The 19,928-nt window shown below is 49.4% G+C and overlaps 3 protein-coding genes and 1 non-coding gene across 5 annotated transcripts in view; 3 read left to right on the top strand and 1 right to left on the bottom strand.

Annotated features, from left to right (window-relative positions):
• The window catches only part of Aars (alanyl-tRNA synthetase), a 24,257-nt gene extending 20,227 nt beyond the window's left edge, over positions 1-4,030 (top strand). Inside the window, exons 16-21 of the mRNA XM_013354746.1 lie at positions 702-810; positions 1,305-1,418; positions 2,254-2,373; positions 2,486-2,572; positions 2,898-3,011; positions 3,485-4,030. Coding sequence (XP_013210200.1) covers positions 702-810; positions 1,305-1,418; positions 2,254-2,373; positions 2,486-2,572; positions 2,898-3,011; positions 3,485-3,670 — 730 coding nt within the window. The 3' untranslated portion in view covers positions 3,671-4,030. The remainder of the gene's footprint in view (positions 1-701; positions 811-1,304; positions 1,419-2,253; positions 2,374-2,485; positions 2,573-2,897; positions 3,012-3,484) is intronic.
• A 596-nt stretch (positions 4,031-4,626) lies between these two features.
• Exosc6 (exosome component 6) lies at positions 4,627-7,069 on the top strand. Its single transcript, XM_005345663.3, has one exon. It carries the CDS (start codon positions 4,992-4,994, stop codon positions 5,808-5,810), a length of 819 nt encoding a protein of 272 aa, XP_005345720.1. The 5' UTR covers positions 4,627-4,991; the 3' UTR covers positions 5,811-7,069.
• Positions 7,070-7,766: 697 nt separating this feature from the next.
• LOC113455950 (heterogeneous nuclear ribonucleoproteins C1/C2-like) lies at positions 7,767-11,576 on the bottom strand. Of its 2 annotated transcripts, none has more exons than XM_026778722.1 (4): positions 10,909-11,576; positions 9,981-10,115; positions 9,708-9,829; positions 7,767-7,999 (listed from the first exon to the last, which is right to left on the bottom strand). In XM_026778722.1, the coding sequence occupies exons 1-4, from the start codon at positions 10,922-10,924 to the stop codon at positions 7,919-7,921; spliced, it is 354 nt and encodes a 117-aa protein (XP_026634523.1). In that variant the 5' UTR covers positions 10,925-11,576; the 3' UTR covers positions 7,767-7,918. The 2 variants fall into 2 exon arrangements, with proteins under 2 accessions (XP_026634523.1, XP_026634524.1); XM_026778723.1 differs by having other exon boundaries at positions 9,708-9,826.
• Positions 11,512-11,582, top strand: Trnag-gcc. The gene has a single exon. It is a non-coding gene; the product is annotated as a tRNA-Gly (tRNA).
• Positions 11,583-19,928: the final 8,346 nt, after the last annotated feature.

Below are 19,928 nucleotides of genomic sequence, written 5' to 3'. Positions count from 1 at the left end.
AGTTCAATTCCCAGCAACCACATGGTGGCTCACAACCATCTGTAATGAGGTCTGGTGCCCTCTTCTGGCCTGCAGACATACACATAGACAGGATATTGTATACATAATAAATAAATAAATAAATAAATATTTTTTAAAAAAAGATTTTTAAAAGTAATCCTCCAATATTCTCAACCAATGAGCATTTTTACATATATTAAAATATATTCCATGTTGTACCAAAAGATCAAAATGTCATGTGTAGCTCCTAACAGTATTTGGGTTGGATATTAAGAACGTCAGCATTTTGATGTTGTCTGACTTGGTTTTCATAGCAGCCTTGTGAGGGAGACCTGAGACCTGTCCCTTGATACTTGGGGAAACTGAGCCTCAGGCTGAACATTCTGAAGCCCTGGCTTCTGGCTCAGCCCAACTTTGTTTCCCTTCTGCTCCTTCACTTGCCTTTGCTTCTGGCCTGTGCCGCTAACGTCCCCTCAGAGTGAAGGCCGCTGGGGTGTGGTGGTGAGTGTCTTGTGAAACAGAGACAGGCGGATCTCTGAGTTTGAGGCCAGCCAGGGTTTCACAGTGAGATCCTGTCTCCAAAAAAAGAAAAAAAGGCCTTTCCCTCCTGTGAAAAAAGATTGCATTACGCACAGTGAGGAGGCATCTCACCCAGGCTCCAGACACCCTCCTCTTCACAGCCTTTATGGTCTGCCTTTCAGGCATCTCCGGAATTCGAGTCACGCAGGAGCATTTGTGATAGTGACTGAAGAAGCTATTGCCAAGGGTATCCGGAGGATTGTTGCTGTCACGGGTGCTGAAGCCCAGAAGGTGAGTGAGGTCAGGCCATGTGGGCCCTGCCCATCAGGTGACAGCTATCCCCCCCCCCACCCTCCCCGCACAGGATTTCCAGCTGTTTAATCTTTTACATCTTGGGCTCAGTACGTTATGGCGCTTGCCACAGAGGACAGCCTGAGTTTGTTGCCAATGACCCACGTAAAGTGTAGAGAACTGACTCCACACATGGACCGTGTGCTCACACGCTCATCACATACAAAATCATAATAGAAATTTGCCAAAACAGATAGCATCATGGAAGGCAGAACACATAAACTCTGCGTCTTCCTCCCAGCACAGCCATGTGTGGGAGGGCAAGTCAGAGTTCTCCTGCTGCCTATGTGAAATGGCTTCCAGCTCATGAGTGCCTGGTTACCCTTCAACCTGAGTTACAGTGCAGCCTTTGCTGGCTAGGGGTGTGTGGCCGGAACACTTGCTTTCTGAAGGAAAGAAACCCCTGGTGTCTTCATCTCTGATTGTTCTCCTAGGCCCTCAGGAAGGCCGAGAGCTTGAAGAAATCTCTCTCTGACTTGGAAGCCAAAGTGAAGGCCCAGACTGCACCCAACAAGGACGTGCAGAGGGAGATTGCCGACTTTGGTGAGGTAGGGATGGGCACCCTCTGCTCAGGGTCTGTTCATTCCTTATCAGACCTGAGAAGTAAGACCATCGCTGTGCTTGAGCTTTCTCTTCTTTCACTTGTACTTTTTTGAGCCAGAGTCTTACACTGTAGCCCAGACTAGCCTCGTACACACTAGGCTTAGGCTAGCCTTAGATTTGTAGCTGTCCTCTGGCCTTCTCATCTCTGCAAACATGAGCCACATGCTGGGTGGGGGAAGTGGGGTGTCGGGGTTTGTGTTGTTGTTTGAGAAAGGATGTCACCACTGCCCTTGAACTGTTTGTAGACAGTGGCTCCTATTTCTGGTCTCTGCAGGCTATGTTTATAGCCTGGTAAGGGCCAGGGCTCAACTTGAGAAGTCAGCCCTCCTTATAATGCCACTCTCTCTCCAGCCCCGCTGTGATGACTACTACATTGATAGAGTGACTAGTGTTTTGTTGTTGCTTTTGTCTTTTTGAGACAGGGTTTCTCTGTGTAGTTTTGGAGGCTTGGAACTCGTTCTCTAGACCAGGCTGGCCTCGAACTCACAGAGATCCACCTGCCTCTGCCTCCGAGTGCTGAGATTAAAGGTGTGTGCCACCACTGCCTGGCTAGAGGGACAAGTCTTAAAGTCAACAGATATCTTTGTGGTTCTCTGTTTTCTCAGACACTGGCCAAGAAAAACTTTAGTTCAAAGACAGGAGGGTGGACAGGCTCCAAAACCACTGTCTCGAAAAACCAAAAAAAAAAAAAAAAAGACAGGAGGGTGGGGTCGAATGGGCTGGAATTTCACCCTACTTCTTAGTAGCCCAGACCTGGACAGACTTGTGTTGTGGTTCCAGGCCTTGGCTACTGCAGTCATGCCCCAGTGGCAGAAAGATGAGCAACGAGAGACTTTGAAATCCCTGAAGAAGGTCATGGATGACCTAGACCGTGCCAGCAAAGCCGATGTCCAGAAGCGAGTAAGTCTTGGCACTGTTGGCAGCTGGAAGAGAGCCCAAAGGTTTTCCTGAGCAGGGCTCACGTGGTTTCCAGTCTGGGCTCTTGGCCTAAGCCTCTCTCCTGGTCTTATAGGTGTTAGAGAAGACAAAGCAGCTGATTGACAGCAACCCCAACCAGCCCCTGGTCATCCTGGAGATGGAGAGCGGGGCCTCAGCCAAGGCAAGCAGGGGCTAGGGCCAGGGCTGCCCTACCTGTCAGCTGTTTGTGTTTTCCCTCCCAGTCAGACCACTGGTGTCTCTGAGGCCCACTGCTCAGTACTGAAGTTAGGCAGAGCCATGAAAAGATCTGGTAGCCTGAGGAAGGAGGAGCTCCCTAGGGGAGAGTTTGGGCAGGGTCCTGCCTCTGGTCTGCATGGGCTCCTGGGGACAGCATGTGCTCTTCAAAGGAAATGGGGTGTTGCTCTGAGGGCTGTGTTCCACAGACTCCCATAAAGTAGGGCTCCCTGCCCCGGTGCCATGACCTGACAGGAAGTTCTCTCCCTCAGGCCCTGAATGAAGCTTTGAAGCTTTTCAAGACACACTCTCCTCAGACATCTGCAATGCTGTTCACAGTGGACAACGAGGCTGGCAAGATCACGTGCTTGTGCCAGGTTCCCCAGGTCAGAACTTCTTATGGCCTCACTTTAAAAACCTGCAGCCATGCAGTGATGGTGCATGCCTTTAATCCCAGCGCTCAGGAGGCAGAGGGAAGCACTGTCTGAAGCTAAGTCAGAGAGGGGCTCTTGGTCATATTTGCCAAGCCTGTGTGTGTGCACGCGCGTGCGTGCTCGTGCATGCTCGCTCGCACCCCTAATGAGAAACTACTGATCTTATTCTTCCATTTGTCATTTCCTTCAGTACTTTTTACTCCAGACCTTCTTGCTGGTAGATGTAGTAACTACTAGCTAACGCCTGGCATTGCTTTTTGTTCACCTTGACAGTGGCCATAGCTGCTCCCCTGTAGAGCAGACTAGGCCTCTGGTAGCCTCAGTATGAATGGGTGTTGATGGGCCCCCTCCTTGTGCTGTTCCTCTCTTCCCCACCTCAATCCCATCTCCTATTCTGACTGCCATTTCCCCTTCCTGTCTTCTAGAATGCAGCCAACCGGGGCCTAAAAGCCAGCGAGTGGGTACAGCAGGTCTCAGTCCTGATGGATGGTAAAGGTGGTGGCAAGGATATGTCTGCCCAGGCCACAGGCAAAAACGTGGGCTGCCTTCAGGAAGCATTGCAGCTGGCCACTTCCTTTGCCCAGCTCCGCCTGGGAGATGTGAAGAACTGATGGGAAGGAAGCCCTCACCCGGAAGCGTTTACCCGTCAACCAGATGTGTCAGAATGCGGGAGTCCACCCAGAAGCCCTCCTGCCAAGAAGACATTTGAGTTTGGGGACCTTTTAGTCACCCATCCGTCCTAATCCAGCAGTAACTGGAACATACCCGGAACTGTCCCGTGATTCATCGCCCCTTTCCGTTATTGCTCTGAGCCATAAATGTCGGCAACATCTATGTAGAATCACTACCCCAGGAATGCTATTTAACATCGTCACGATCATGTCTAGAGCCTGACTACCTGAGGCTTCCAGGTCTGCAGGCAGGAAGCCTTTTTGCTGCAGAAAATAAAAAGGACCATGTGCAATACTTGATGCAGGCATTCTACTTTCTCTCCTGAGGTGGACCCTAGCTCCCTGTGTATCTGCAGAATGCAGGCTGCGGTTCCAGCTTGTTCCGGATTGAGTTCTCACAGAATACATTCCTAGACCCCTGAACTTTAGGGGTGGCCCCTAGGATAGCAGAGCCAGAGGCAAAATGGATGGATGGGCTGAAATTGAGGGGAAAATTTCCACTGAATTACTTAAGTGGAGAAGCACCTTTCTCAGTCTCTTGGGATAATCTCTGCCTTGGGCCATGTATGTCCCTTCTCTGCTTCCCTTTGAAGATGCTGATATGAGGTCAGACAACTAATACAGGAAATATAAGCATGGAGGTGTCTCTCAATAACTGTCCTGTCCCTGGTTCTTACCTAGTTAGGTTCAAGACCTTGGCCTGGCCCTAAAATGCAATTTGAGTCTATAAACAGCAGTGTCTAGAAGCAGTAGTAGATACTGCCTACTTATGCAGTTCCTCAGTGTTAGAAATATTATATATGTATATATAAATACATATGTGTATATATATTCATATATGTATCTAGCTATCTATATATCTTTATATGCATTAATACATTTATGTATTTTATACATGTGTCTATATATCCAGTGTAGGGAGAGTTCGTTCCATCGATTTATTAAACAAGTGTTGAAGCCAGCCGGGGGACTGAGTACAGGAGTGAACAAAAAGTCCCTAACTTGGGCAAGTTTATGTAAAGCATTCTGAAAGCAAAATTCAAGGAATAGCCTTAACAGGTTAGATCCATAAAAGCCAAGCCCAGCCCAGGTCCCAGCGCGGGTCAAGCCCAGCTGTACTTCCTCCACGCCGCTAAGTGGCGGGGCGGCCACAGGAGCGCTCCCGATAGGCTTCGCGCCGGCGCGCATGTTTAAGTAGGCGGAAGAACCGGTGCGCAAGGTGGCCCGGCCGGCGGAAGTGGCTCGTGCGCCGGTAGTCGCCATGCCGGGAGACCACCGCCGCATCCGCGGACCGGAGGAGTCCCAGCCGCCACAGCTGTACGCGGCCGACGAAGACGAGACGCCCGCTGCCCGCGACCCGACGCGGCTACGACCTGTGTACGCGCGCGCCGGGCTGCTGAGCCAGGCCAAAGGCTCGGCCTACCTGGAGGCGGGAGGCACCAAGGTGCTGTGCGCCGTGTCGGGCCCGCGCCAGGCCGAGGGCGGCGAGCGCGGCGGTGGCCCTGCGGGAGCGGGCGGCGAGGCTCCGGCCGCCCTCCGTGGCCGCCTGCTCTGTGACTTCCGCCGCGCACCCTTCTCCGGTCGCCGGCGTCGCGCGCCCCAGGGCGGCGGCGAGGAGCGCGAGTTGGGTCTGGCGCTGCAGGAGGCTCTGGAGCCCGCGGTGCGCCTGGGGCGCTACCCTCGCGCCCAGCTCGAGGTGTCCGCGCTGCTGCTGGAGGACGGCGGCTCTGCCCTGGCCGCGGCGCTCACGGCCGCCGCGCTCGCCCTGGCCGACGCGGGAGTGGAGATGTACGATCTGGTGGTGGGCTGTGGCCTGAGCCTCACGCCGGGACCCTCGCCCACTTGGCTGCTGGACCCCACGCGCCTCGAGGAGGAGCACTCTGCCGCCGGCCTCACGGTGGCGCTCATGCCGGTGCTCAACCAGGTGGCCGGGTTGCTGGGCAGCGGGGAAGGCGGCCAGACTGAGAGTTGGACAGACGCAGTGCGCCTGGGCCTAGAAGGCTGTCAGCGCCTCTATCCAGTGCTACAGCAGTGCTTGGTGCGGGCTGCCCGCCGGAGGAGCGCCGCCGCCCCGTCCTGATTGGAAAACCTGAGCAACAAGAATGCTGACAACTGCTGTCGCCCTTCTCTTCCGGCGCTCTTGGTCGCCTGGCTTGGCTGAGCAGAGAAATGAGAGCGGAGGTAGCGCGCACAGAACTGAAGCACTGGATAGCAGCGTTGGAACGGTTTAAAGGGCCGTTGCGGCCGCTATCCAGTTGGAAAAAAAACAAAAACATGAAAGCCTTACTCCCAAATTGGAAACGACTTAAACTGGATTAGATTACCTGGTAAATGAGACTGGGGGTGTGGTCCTCCAAGGAATGGACCCTGTACAGATCAGCCATTGGCTCCAGTCTATGATAAACATCTTTTGAGAGGATGAACAAGGGGTCTTCTCACTATCCGAACTAAACATAAAAACTTTTATATCTGAAGATACATCTTGTGATTGTTTTTCGTGGTACTAGAGTTAGCAATAATGCTGTTTTGAACTGGGCCTGTGTTGAGTCTGTGTTGTCTATGGCTTGAATCAGTACTGCCTATAATTTTCCCTTTTGCTAGTTCACTGTAAGTAAGTAAGAAGGAGTAGTGTGCTTTAGTGGAGAAACTGCCTGCTCCAGGAGCAGTATCTGCAGCGAGGAGATGCCGGGACAGCCGGGGCTACACAGAAACCCTATCTTGACAAAAGGACGGGAGAGTTAAATGGCCTCGGAAGGCTGGGTGCACACCTATCCTCCCTCTCCTTTGGTTTGCCAAAGCACAGATGCATGTCTAGGAGTTGGATAACTGGGAAGGACTATGCTCTGGAAGGAAGCCCTGGTCCCCCTTCTTTGGCCAGTAGAAGAGCAGAACCAGAGGCTTCCATAGCTTTGCAGAAGTAGGGCCCTGCCCGGTGTGATGGCACAGACCTTTAAACCCAGCACTGGGGAGGCTGAGGCAGGTGGATCTCTGCGTTCTAGGGCAGACAGAGAAATCGTTTTTGTTGCAAACAAAAAAACAAGTGGAGTCCTAGCTTGTCTTCATTACCTGATGTCTCCTGTCCGGTGTTGGCTCAGGGCAGCAACGACCTACCAAGGGGAAGAGCTCCTAAATACTGGCACCACTACAGCTTGGCTATTTCTTAAGGCAGAGCTGGCCTCACTGGCTAGGAGTGTAGGGTTCCTGATCTTTACTTGAAAGCTGTGTGAGACCTCTATTAAGTTTAGGTATCCTAGGGGCCTGCTCAGCTACTTATATGGACCACGGAAGAACCCTTGACCAGGAGGAAGAAATACACTTTTTTTTTCCTTTTTGACATGACTCTAGAGTAGATCTGAAGTTAGTGTTGTTTTGTTTTTTTTTTTTTTTTTTTTTTTTTTTTTTCGAGACAGGGTTTCTCTGTAGCTTTGGAGCCTGTCCTGGAACTCCCTTGGTAGACCAGGCTGGCCTCGAACTCCCAGAGAGCCGCCTGCCTCTGCCTCCCGAGTGCTGGGATTACAGGTGAAGTTAGTGTTATAACAGTGCAAATCAATATAAAAACAAGACATAAAAGTTATCTACCAAGCCTTTAATCCCAGCACTCGGGAGGCAGAGGCAGGTGGATCTCTGTGAGTTTGAGACCAGCCTGGTCTACAGAGCTAGTTCTAGGACAGGCTCCAAAGCTACAGAGAAACCCTGTCTCGAAAAACAAACAAAAGTTATCTACCTGTTTTAAAGGATGGCTTTGTAGGGTACATGGTGGTGAGTTTAACCAAAAGGGGCTGGTTAGAGGGGCACACACAACCTCACAGCTCAATGTCATTATAGGGACACAAGTGTGTTTCACTACTGTGGCTGCAGAAAAGTGTGCCACACCACCAGGTTTAGTGGTGCATGGGGAAGGAGGAAACTAGAGGCAGTCTGCATTCAGTGGGGGCTCAGGGCCCTGTTAGGTGCCTCCTGCAAGGCCATAATTCAGTGAAGATGGTGAGATACTGCTAGTTGTGAGGACCCCCCCCACCCACCCACCCTGGACTCCTGGAAAAGACCTCAAAGTTAAGCCCACAACTACCAGGAGGTTTCCTGGGTGGACTGGCTGAACCATGCTTCTACTTGCATTGCCCTAGCTCCAGAAAGGTTACTTTAGGTTGCACGGGTGTGACCAGGGACTTCCAAAAACAAGGCAAGGAATCAAGCCACCCAAGAAGTAACAGTGGAGCCTGGAAGGGTCCCCACCTCCTGGCTATCCTGGTCCGATGCTTGAGTCTTCACCTGTGGAATTAATAGGAGGGGCTGGCTTAGAGGGTGGGAGGTAGAGTTTAGGAACGACCAGCTAAAATCTAGTACCCCCAACTTCCCTCCTACCCCTATGTCCTGGGACCTTAGCCTAGATTCTTTGTGGGGATGGAAGAGGTACTGGAGATTGTCCATGCTAAGCAGACCCGCTACCACTGAAGCCTGGAAACCCAGAACCAGCAGGCAGAGCAAGCATTTTCCTGTAGCCCATTCTTTTTCCGGGGCAGTTGTGACTTAGGCCCTAGGCAGCAGCAAGCACTCTTCTGAGCCCATCCAGCCTGGGTTAGGCCGGGGCTCATGAGGGAATTCACCACTACCAACCCTGATATTGCTGAACAGACTTGGGAAGCGGTGTGGGGCATGAATGACAGGAAGATACGGAGGGCAGAGAAAACTTAGGCCCTTTACTGCTGCACAAAGGACCGTTCGTTACCAGTTCAGATTTGGATTGTCTCAATCTAGGAACATTAGCATGACATGGCCTCCCTGGGCAGCATGGTACTGTGCAATCCCAAGAACCAGAGGCAACCAATGGCATGAGGCCAGAAAAGAGGCAGAAATTCAAATTGTAACAAGCTTACGAGGGGGGCTTGAGATATGAAACATCTTTAGAATCTACAAAGCTTAGCTTCCTTTCCAGAAGATGATATTTCAACTAGGACTGACTAACTTAAGTGTCCAAATGCCTGGCCGTAGCCCCTGATATATCTGGGCTAATCAAACCCCAAGTCAAAAAACAAGGGGTGGTGGCCGGCAGAACGTGGCTGTCCCAGGCATTGCTCTTGGGTAGAGGTCGTAAGCCTGCCTGGACCCTACGACTACCGGTTCCTACACAAACCAGAGTGCCCTGCCTTTGCTCACAGAGTGGCCACAAGAACCCAAACACAAGTAGGGTGGAGGAGAGCAGACCACTCAGTGTTGCCCCGTCTATGCTTTCTCCTGAGCAGCATCTTGGGAGCCCTGAACACCTGCTGGGCTCGGTGTTTGTGCGTGAGGAGCCCTGCTTCCAGGACACCTGTTCCCACTCCCCTTTGGTCCTGTTCTGAGAAATGATTGGAAGTCCCAGCTGACTCCAGACAACATTAGATGTCACAGAGGTCCCTCTGGCGTGGAACAGCCAGAGTCAATACTGGCAAAGGTGGCCTATCGTGTGTTGGGCAATATGATTTTAAGCTGTGTTACTTTTGTTTATGCTACATTTGTTTAACTCTGTGAAGCTGTGATTCTTTGCCTGTCTAAAACACCTGATGGTCCTAATAAAGAGCTGAATGACCAGGAGCAAGGCAGGAACAAGGATAGGCAGGGCTGGCAGGCAGAAGAGTATGAAAAGAGAAACAAAGGAACAAGAGAACCAGGGGAGATAGCCACCCAACTAGCCACGGAATGAGAAGGAAAGATATGCAGAAGTAAGAAAGATAAAAGCCCAGAGGCATAAAGGTAGTTGGGGTAATTTAAGAAAAACTGGCAAGAAACAAGCCAAGCTTAGGCTGGGCGTTCATAACTAAGAATAAGCCTCCATGTGTGATTTATTTGGGAGCTGGGTGGTGGGCCCCTCAAAAAGCCAGAAGAATAAAAGAGCAAAAACGACCAAAACAACAGTAGGAGAAAGCCACAGATAGAACCCCCAGTGAACAGGAAAAACTGGGACCCACTGAGAGTGTGGCCTGGGCACCCTCTTGAGTACCTGATCTGTATGCTGAGCCCTCTGCTCCTCCATGGACTCCAGACTCTTCAACAGGCTGTCCACCTGGGCTTTGATCTTGCTCAGCTCCCTCCTGATGGAATCCAGCTCCTCAGTCTGGGCTGCTAAGGGGGTGGGGGGGGAGGGGCAGGGTTGATGTCCACAGGAACAGAGCACAAATACAGATGGCCAGGGCATGCCAGCCTTCCCTCACTACAGTCCAGGCCACTCCATTCCTCCCTATCACTGACCGTGAGGCCAGGGCCCCTCACTCACACTTTCTCTGCCCCAGGGGCAGGCAGCTATCCCTGCAGGCTTTGTAAGGGCTGTAGGTGTTCTTGACCCTCGGACTTAGGTGAGTCCTAAGACACCTGGTTGATGAGTAGAGGGATCTTCTTGCTATTACCCACCCTGAAGAGACAGGAGAGGAGGGAGCAGTGAAGTCAACCTGTTCCACCACCCCCCTTTCCCAGAACACCGCTGACAAGACCCACACACACACTAACTAGTTGAGTGTGACTTATCTGACTCACAGTATTCCATCCATAGTCACCTCTGCTGTGGTTACAAATGAGGAGGGGAAACCAGAGTCTGCCTGGCCCTCAGATCAACTTGGGAGAGCAAGAATGCCCTCCCTCCCTCCCTACCTCCCTCCCTCCCTCTCTGCCTCTCTCCCTCCCTCCCTCTCTACCTCTCTACCTCCCTCCCTCCCTTCCTTCTTTCCTTCCCTCCCTCCCTCCTTCCTTTCTTCCTTCCCTCTTTCCATCAGTCGTACACAGCCTTGTTGTAGCTGAGGCTGACCTTGAACTCCTGTCCCCCACTTGCAGTTCTTCCTTTGAAAGTTAGGATTCTTCACCAGAAGACACCTTAGGGTCTTGCCCAAAGTCATTTTGGGAGAGACCACAACAAACCAGCTTCTCTCTAATTGGACTCTGCTATCCCCTGCCCCCCCCCCTCCGCAAGGGGCAGTAAGGGGACAATCGCCTGCACCTGGCTGTCCAGCTAGAGCCTGGCCCTCCAAAGGCTCTTCTGCCTGAGCCAGGGACTGCTAATCTTTGGGATCTTAGTCCGGCATAGGATGAAAGAGAAAAGTTAAGCCAGAGCCCAAGATCTCAGTGTGGGTCTGGAGATTTTAGTCCAGGCATGTATGTCAGCAGACTGGGGGCCAGCAGGAAAAGTTAAGGCTACTGCTAAGCCACCTGACCTTGGCTGCAGGCCATGGAAAAGGGCGAGCTCCAAAAGATACCAGGCTCATAGGGGCAGTCTCACCCCCTCTTCTCACGGAGAGATAAAGGATCTGTACAGACAAGTGAGTTCCGGTACGTGAAGGGCTGGTGCGAACACAGAAAGCACTGGGTCCTGCCGGGATGAGGCTGGTGAGAGTGCTCAGCTGGGAGGGGGTCTAAAGTTACGACACTTCGCCCTCCGGATGAAGTCGCCTTCGTGCCCCGCTCAAAGGCAGACTCCGAGCTCCAAACCAAGGACAGTTGCGGGTCTGTCCTTTCAGCCTGCGGGGTCCCCAGAACTGTGATGAGATTTCCGGCCACCTCTGCTTCTTGGCTTCTGGAGGTCTGGGTGGCGGTAGAGGACGTCCAGGGCTGCTTCGGATTCCGGCAGGCAGGAAAAAGAAAGAGCGAGTTGGCGTAAGAAAAGACGTGCAGACCTCCTTAGCGATGTGCGTCTGACTAGAGGAGCGTTGGTTGTATTCATGGCTCCATATAATGAATTTCCGAAACATCGATGGTCCACCGGCTAAACATGGCAGCACCTAAACATCACAACCAGCAGGACAGCCTCCTACAACACGGCATTGGTGGTTCAGTGGTAGAATTCTCGCCTGCCACGCGGGAGGCCCGGGTTCGATTCCCGGCCAATGCACGAACAGCTTTTTTTTTTTTTTTTTTTTTAATTTGAATATCTTCCAGGCTACTGTAATAGTTTATCAGTCACTTTTTTTTTTTTTTTTTTCTTTTGAAGAGTGAGAGAGACTACTTCGTCCAAACGTGGGTCTTGCAGGGTTTAGTGCTGCGACACCGGTCTGGCCTTCTTTTTTTCTTTCGCGGAGAGGGAGAGGGAGAGAGAGGAGGCTCTATAGGCAAAAAACAATCCTGGGCTCCGCTTGGGAGCATTGGAGCAGGAACAAACACTCCTTTCCCCACACCATCTTGAATACCCAGAAGCCCTTCTGCTGAACGGAGCCTGAGTCCCTGTTGACAGGCTAACAGAATTGGATCCAAGCTTCGTAGGCCAGAAGTCGGAGTGAAAAACAATGGAATTTAATGACGAAAGTGTTAAGAACTGACCAACTGTACAGGACCCCACTATCCTCAAAATGGCCAGGTTAAAAAAATAAAAAATAAAAATAAATAAGCATAATTGATGGCTTCTGAGCCTTCTAACAAAGAAGCCTAGTGTCCTTGATCCCAGGAATCGAACTCAAGTTGTCAGTCTTGGTGGCAAGCACCTATATCCACTGAACCATCTCACCATCTTTTCTTCTTATTTTTTATTTATTTTGTTTTGTTCCAGACCGAGTCTTTTTATGTAGCTCTGGCTGGCCTCAAACTCAGAGAGCCACCTGCCTTTACCTCCCAAGTGCTGGGATTAAAGGCTAGAACCACTATGCCCAGCCTGTTCTTATTATTTTAATATCTGATATGTCCTCTATCCAATGATTATATAGTAAATGGATTATGGAGATAATTCTTGTTCTACGCATTACCACTAGGATCTTTAATCCCAGCACTTGAGAGACAGAGGCAGGAGGAGCTCTGTGAGCTTGAGGCCAGCCCCGGCTGAAAAGGGAGATCCTGTCTAAAAATTAAATAAGTAAGAGGAAGGGAGAGATGGGATGGGCACTAGGGGAAGCTGAGGGGAGTTAGTGGTGGATGGATATAGTCAGTATGCATTGTCTAAAGGTATGAAACCAAGGAATAAAAATATTGTCTTAAATAAAATAACTCACGGTGATAGTACACTCCTTTAATCCCAACACTCAGGAAGCAGAATTGGGTGGATCTCCGAGTTTGAGGTCAGCCTGGTCTACAGAGTGAGTTTCAGGACAGCCAGAACTACACAAAGAAACCCTATCTCAAATAAACAAAATATATAAATTAAATAAAAATACAGATAAACGCACACCAAATGAAACAACTGGATGGGTGAGTGACCCAGTGGGGAAAGGTGCTTGTCACCAACACTGACAGCTGAGTTTAATTCCCCAGCAACGATTTAATAGATGAAAGGAACCAACTCCTGCAAGTTGAAGTTGCAGGACTTCCACACCGGAGCCATGAAACATGCTCATGGACACAGACATGCAAATTAACAAATATAATTTTTTAATTCTTTTTTATTTTTTATTTTTTTTAAATTTTTTTAAATATTTATTTATTATGTATATAATGTTCTGTGAGGGCACCAGACCTCATTACAGATGGTTGTGAGCCACCATGTGGTTGCTGGGAATTGAACTCAGGACCTTTGGATAATTTTTTAATTCTAAAGCAACAACAAAAAGTAAGTTTTCCTAAAAGTTACGCTAGGCATACCAAGGTAAGGACAAGTTGTCATTCAGACGACAGATGTTCCCAGACGTCTATATTTAGGGGAAAAGTTTCTGATTCCCCACAGGAGGGGTTCTCCTTGGAGGACTGCCTGACTCCAGGCTGGAGGATTCAGGTTATGTAGACTTGACAGGGAAGAATGCGGTCCCTCAGTAACAGACAAAACCCAAGGCTCAAGAATAAGTCACAGAGTCGAGCAGCCGGAGCTGGGTGGGCAGCACACTTAGGGAACCCTTTAGATTACCTTGTCCATCTCGGGGAAACTCAAACAAATGGACAACCAGCCCCCCTGCTGACAGGGTAGACTCACCGGAAGATGGTCGTGTCCTGTGGCCTCTTCGGGCCTGCTTGGGCAAAGCCAGACCTGGGCTCTCCAGCCATGTTCAATCTGGGGACGAGAAGAGAGTGGAGCGAAGGTGCAGGGGGTGAGAAAGGACTGTAGGAGGAGGGGTCACGCGCACATCAGTGGGCAGCCTGGCCTCGGACAAACCCCAGCAACTAGCATAGTCCTACATACGGCTGTGCTCAAGCGCCAGAGCCGTCCTGGAAAAGACGTCACCTAAGGCAAAGAGACAAAGGGTTCCTTTTTTATCTTTCAAAATAAAAACATGCTAGGCCTGGAAAGCTTGCACTGTTTCCTTCAAACCCAAACCCACAGTCATATCAACCTCATTGCCCAGGCCTGGATTTTAGGGTGTTACCATCAAAAGACAGGAGGAAGAATGTCCGTGGTCCTTGTGTCCTCTGAGGAGGCACCCAACGCTGGGTCCTGCTAAGAACACTTCAGCCCAGGATAAAGAGTGCCTGTGTCGGCCCCCCTTGCACTAGCCTGCCACGCCCACACCCGTGGCCAACACCTGCTTCAGTGCTAAGCCGCAAAGTCAGGGTTGCTGGGAGCCAGAAGCAAAAGGAACTTTTAGAAACTTATGTGTTATTATTGGGGGCGAGTCACACAGCACAGAGTGCATATGGGGCGGGACAGCTTGCCGGAGTCACAAGGATGAAATTCAGCTGGTCGGGCTGGAGAGATGGCTCAGAGGTTAAGAGCATTGCCTCTCTTCCTAGAGGTCCTGAGTTCAATTTTCAGCAACCACGTGGTGGCTCACAACCATCTGTAATAGGGTCTGGTGCTCTCTTCTGGCCTGCAGGCATACATACAGACAGAATATTGTATACATAATAAATAAATAAATATTAAAAAAAAAGAAATTCAGCTGGTCAAGATGGACAGCAAGAACATTTACCCCCTGAGTCATCCTGCTGGCCTGAAAAAGAAACTTTTTTTTCTTTAAATCCTAAGTTCACAAGATTTTTTTGTTTGTTTGTTTGTTTTTTGAGACAGGGTTTCTCTGTGGCTTTGGAGCCTGTCCTGGAACTAGCTCTGTAGACCAGGCTGGTCTCGAACTCACAGAGATCCGCCTGCCTCTGCCTCCCGAGTGCTGGGATTAAAGGCGTGCGCCACCATCACCCAGCAGTTCACAAGATTTTTGCCGTCATACAAAACCTCCCAGATTTCAGACAGCTTTTTTTTTTTTTAACTTAAAGGAGGCATATGCCTGCACATTCTGAAGGCAGAACAAGGGGAACAGAAAGTTTAAGGTCAACCTGGACTACAGATCTGTTTAACTTACTTTATTTTTTTTTTTCTTTTTTTTCTTTTTTTCCTTTTTCTTTTTTTTTTTTTCTTAATTTATTTATTTATTGAGGATTTCCGCCTCCTCCCCTTAACTTACTTTAATAATGTTTCATGAGCATTACTGAGTTTTCCGATCACCTAAAAGTCGGGGCTCCTTCGGCCTATATGTAATCAAGCCCCATAGTTCAATAGGAGGGAATGCTGATTGTGGACACTTTAACTTCTGGCCCCTCACCTCCTGCCCTACCTAATAGACCAGGCTAGCCTCTAATTCATGACCCTCTCGCCTTAGCCAGCCACCAGAAAGCCACCGGCACTGACCACCACACCAAGAAAAATGCTTTAAATTCAAAAAAACCTCTTGGCTCACAGTGTGTGTGTGTGTGTGTGTGTGTGTGTGTGTGTGTGTGTGTGTGTGCGTGTCTAAGAGAGAAAGAGAGAGAGAGACAGAGACATAGACAGAGACAGAGACAGAGACAGAGAGAATGCACCCAGAAGTCAAAAGAGGATGAGAGGGTGTCTGGAGTCCTACTCTATATCACTCTGCCTTATGCCTTTAAGACAGTGTTTCTCCACCAAGGTGGTACTGGGAAGCAGAGGAGGTGGGTCTCTGTGAGTTCAAGGCCAGCCTTGTCTAAAAAGTGAGTTCCAGGACAGCCAGAGCTACATAGAGAAACCCTGTCTCAAAAAAAAAACAAAAAACAAAATACAGTGTTTCCTGCTGAACCTGGAACTAGACAGGCAGCCAGTAAGTTCCACCAACTTTTCTATCCCCAAATCCAAGTGTTGGGGCTATAAGCAGGGCCTGGCCACATCTGTTTTGTTTTTTGTTTTTTTTTAATTTTACTTTTTATTTTTCTCTCTCTCTCTCTCTCTTTTTTTTTTGTTTGTATGCTGAGGTCCAAGCTTAAACACACAGAGGAATCTCCTCAATGGAGGAAGTAAAATACTTGCATTCCACTCAGGAAGCTGGGAATGGATATCGTTAACAACCTGGTGAGGTTTTGCTATCTACAGAGCCAGACCTCGCCCAAATCCCTGAGAATGATCATCCCAGACTCTTTCTCCCTAGACCTTAATCTTTATCTCATAATTAGAGAGATGTTACCTGTACGTAGCCTGATAACCTTCATACTATCTCGGTCAGAGACCACAGCAGATCCTGGGCCAATGGTTCTCAACCTGTGGGTCTTGACCCATTTAAGTGTGGGGTTGTTAAAAAGGGGAACCTTTTCACAGGGGTTGAATATCAGATATTTACACTATGATTCATAACAGTAGCAAAATTACAATAGCAATGGAATAATTTTATAATGGGGGGTTCACCACAACATGAGGAACTGTATTAAAGGGTCACAGCATTAGGAAGGAAGGTTGAGAACCATGGTCCTAGGCCTTTACTTTGTAAAGGTATTTCTATGCAGTCATGCGTATTATTAGCTTTGTTGTGCACCTGGAATTGGAATGGTTATTGCCTGGAAACTTTTTTCCAAATTCTATTGTGTTTAAATGTGCGGACCATAAACCTCCTGGCATCAGACTCTCTAGAAATTTGATCCAGCCTGACCACTGACTAAGTTGGGCTGAACTGAGTTCTCTCATTCTCACCTTTTTTCCTTCTGGTTTTTCAAGACAGGGTTTCTCTGTACAGCCCTGGTTGTCCTGGAACTGGCTCTGTAGACCAGGCTGGCCTCAAACTCAGAGATCAACCTGCCTCTGCTTCCCTAGCGCTGAGATTAAAGGTGTGCGCCACCACCACCTGGCTCGTTTTCATCTCTTTGTGGTTTATTTTCCTGCCTGCCAAGATGCTTGCAGGAACTCCTGCAATGCTGGAATCTCTCTGACCCACTAAGCTACCTTTCTACCATCCCTCAACGCACATTTGTTAAAAAAGGGTTATGAGATGTTTTAGCATTGCCAATTAAAGAAGAAAATACAAAGGAACTCTGAGTTCTACAGCCTGCTCCTGGTGGATATGCCAGGGTCAAGGAAGCAGAGAACAAAGTTCTATACAGAGAAAGGTCCTACAGTTTCTGTTTTGGTGATGCTGCCTCCAGGTACTGCTGACAGAAGTAGTGAGAAGATGGCTCCCTTGGAATCTGTGGGGCCGACTGAGCTCAATGGACTAAGGAACGACAGCGAAGAATTGGGACAAGCCTGGGAGGAGGGTGCTGAGGGTCCTGGATTCCCCCTCATCGTCTAGACAAAGGGGATCAGGAGTGATGTGGGAGTGTCATATATCAATCTGTTGATTTCATTGGTTAAGCAATAAAAAGAAACTGCTTGGCCTCATAGCTTAAAACATAGGTGGGAGGAGTAAACAGAATAGAATGCTGGGAGGAAGAGGAAGTGAGCTCAGAGACTCGACAGCTCTCCTCTCAGGAGCAGACGCTCCAGAGAGACCCATGCTCCCCTCGCCTGGCTAGACACATGTGATGAAGCTCCGACCCAGGATGGACGTAGGCTAGAATCTTCCCGGTAAGACCGGTGCTCACAGATTACTAGAGATGGGTTGATCGGGATATCAGAATTAACCAGTAAGGGCTAGAGCTAAAGGGCCAAGCAGTGTTTAAATGAATACAGTTTGTGTGTTGTTATTTCGGGCATAAGCTAGCCTTGCGGGCAGTGGGGTGCTGAGGACGCAGCCCCACCACTCCAATTACAACACAGGAGGGTGTGTGTGGTCTCAGTTCTGCTACAGGTTCTCCTGTGACCTGGAAGGCAGTGTGCAAGAGGGGACTGGGTCCCCCGCAGCAGTGTTTAAATTCACATTGATGGTAGAGTAAGCAAACAAGGGTCTGAAGTGGGGCTCCTCTGAATGGGGACACTTTTGACCCACTGGCGTGGGATGATAGCAAAAACATGTGAGACCCCATCCTCAAGTTCAGAGGCAGACTTTGTGGTCAACGTGTGCAGTCAAACGGGGGTCCCATTAGGAGAACTTCAAGTTTTGTTATTTTGAAATTCTTTCCATTTTTGATTTTTAAAATTACGTTTGTTTATTTATTTATTTGTATGTGTGTGCATATGTGCATCTTCACAGTGGTGCCCCTGAGTGTGTGTAGAGGCCAGAGAACAACGTACAGGACGAGTTCGTTTCTCACTATGTGGAACCAAGCTGAGAGAGACCTTACGTTTCTGAAAGAAGCTGAAAACGCCTCTTTCTACCTTCCTTACCCAGTCTTCCTTAAAGCCAAGACCTGGACACACGACTCAGGGCTTCCTATCAGACCCGTAATCCCTGCTTTAAACAGTGGTGGCCTCTCTGTCCCCCGTCTGTGGTGTCAGTTGTGGTTACTGTACCTAGCAGAGGCATTGAGGTCTTCATGAAGCCGTCTCTGCCATGCCAGATCTTCCAGACATGATTCTCTTGCTCTTCCACAGCCCCAGGGGCTAACAAATGTCTTCCACAAACTCATTTCTGCTTAGAGTTGCTAGAATTAGTTTTTGCAGCTTACAACCAAGATTCATACAAATATAAGACCAAGAGTACGCAGAGTGAGAAGCCTGATAGAAAACAGTGGGTGGGCAGTCTAAGGCCAGTGAGTAGCTAGAGGACAGTGAAAATCCAGCTGATATTAAGGGAAAAGATTCCAGCAGTTCATGGCATGCCTTGATAAGACAGCTAATCGTGTGTCCCTTAGAACAAAGAACCCAACAAACACAAAGCTTTTCAGGACCTTTTCAGCTCCTGCCAAGAAGGAGTAAAAGGATCATACTGAAGTCAAGTCAGGGTGGTTGTGCTAATGTCCACATAGCAAAGTGATGTCCACTGGAAGCCCCCATCTGTAGGTGCCCTCGGCCAGTAAAGCTCAGATTATCTGTGCATGGTCTCCAGGAGATAAGGAACACTGCCCAAGCACACCCCCAAGACAGTATCTTCAGGTGCAAAGCAACAATGTTAGTAAGCCGGTTGGGAACAACGCTCAGTGGTACATACGGTGCTTGCCTGTTGTGCTTGAGAACCTGGGTTTGATCTCCAGTAATGAAAAAAAATTAAGTCATTTACATTAATCTTATCTTCGTATTTACTCTTTAAGGGTTTTTGTTTTACTGTTTGTTTTAGGTTTTGGTTTGGGTTTTGATTTTTCAAGACAGGGTTTCTCTTTGTAACCTTGGTTGTCCTGGAACTCACTCTGTAGAAAGGTTGGCCTAGAATTTAGAGATTTGCCTGCCTCTGTCACCCAAGTGCTGGGATTAAAGGCAGGTGCTTGGGCCAGGTGACAAACTCCAGTCACAGTGGGAGGGATTGGTTTGGGGGGGGGGAGGGGCGGGACCATCTCACTCGGAGGGGTGGGGTAAGGTCGTGGGCGGGGCCACGGGTCCGGCTGGTGCTTCTGGAGGCAGGATGGCGTCTTTTGCACGCACCGCTGTTGTCTTGGTACTTGAATCCTGAACAGCTTAAGGTTGCTTCATATCCTTGTCTCTCCAATAAGACTCCAACTAAAGGCAGGGGGAGGGGGGAGGTAGGAAGGGAGGGAGGAGGGCATAGGTGGGGTGCAAGGCAAGAAAATAGGGCCCTTCTGCCTCCAAGCTGGCATCATCGGAAGCAGTTGGTAAAGCTTCATTCAGGCCTGGTTCAGACAGACATGGCAGCAAAATGAACTTTTATAGACTGGGGAGAACAGATGCCCTGGCTTAGGAGGGTTTGCCACACCAAGGACAAATAAAGTCCCTAAATGAAATTCCACCTATATAGGCATATGGTAGGTCCCTCAAGTGTCTACACTATGAGTCGGGGAACACCAGTTCTTCCTGGGTGCCTTCCTGGCTTCATTAAACAGCTTAAATCGGTGAAAGAAAATAGAAGTATTAAATGAGACCACCCAAAGTGACCAGGTTTGTTTCTCAGCTGTGCTCCTTTGGGCAAGTCACTCAACCTCTCTGCTGGCATTTCCTCAACTGGAAGACAGAATGTGGTGTGAAGGTGATGTGTGATAGTACTCCCCAGGAGGAGACGCCACACACCACTCCCCAGATTTCCAGGGTATAGTTCTTTTTTTTTTTTTTTTTTGGTTTTTT

The sequence above is a fragment of the Microtus ochrogaster genome, chromosome 4, assembly GCF_000317375.1.
Source record: "Microtus ochrogaster isolate Prairie Vole_2 chromosome 4, MicOch1.0, whole genome shotgun sequence".
In the NCBI taxonomy this organism is placed as follows: domain Eukaryota; kingdom Metazoa; phylum Chordata; class Mammalia; order Rodentia; family Cricetidae; genus Microtus; species Microtus ochrogaster.
This window is presented reverse-complemented; position numbering and strand designations above follow the sequence as displayed.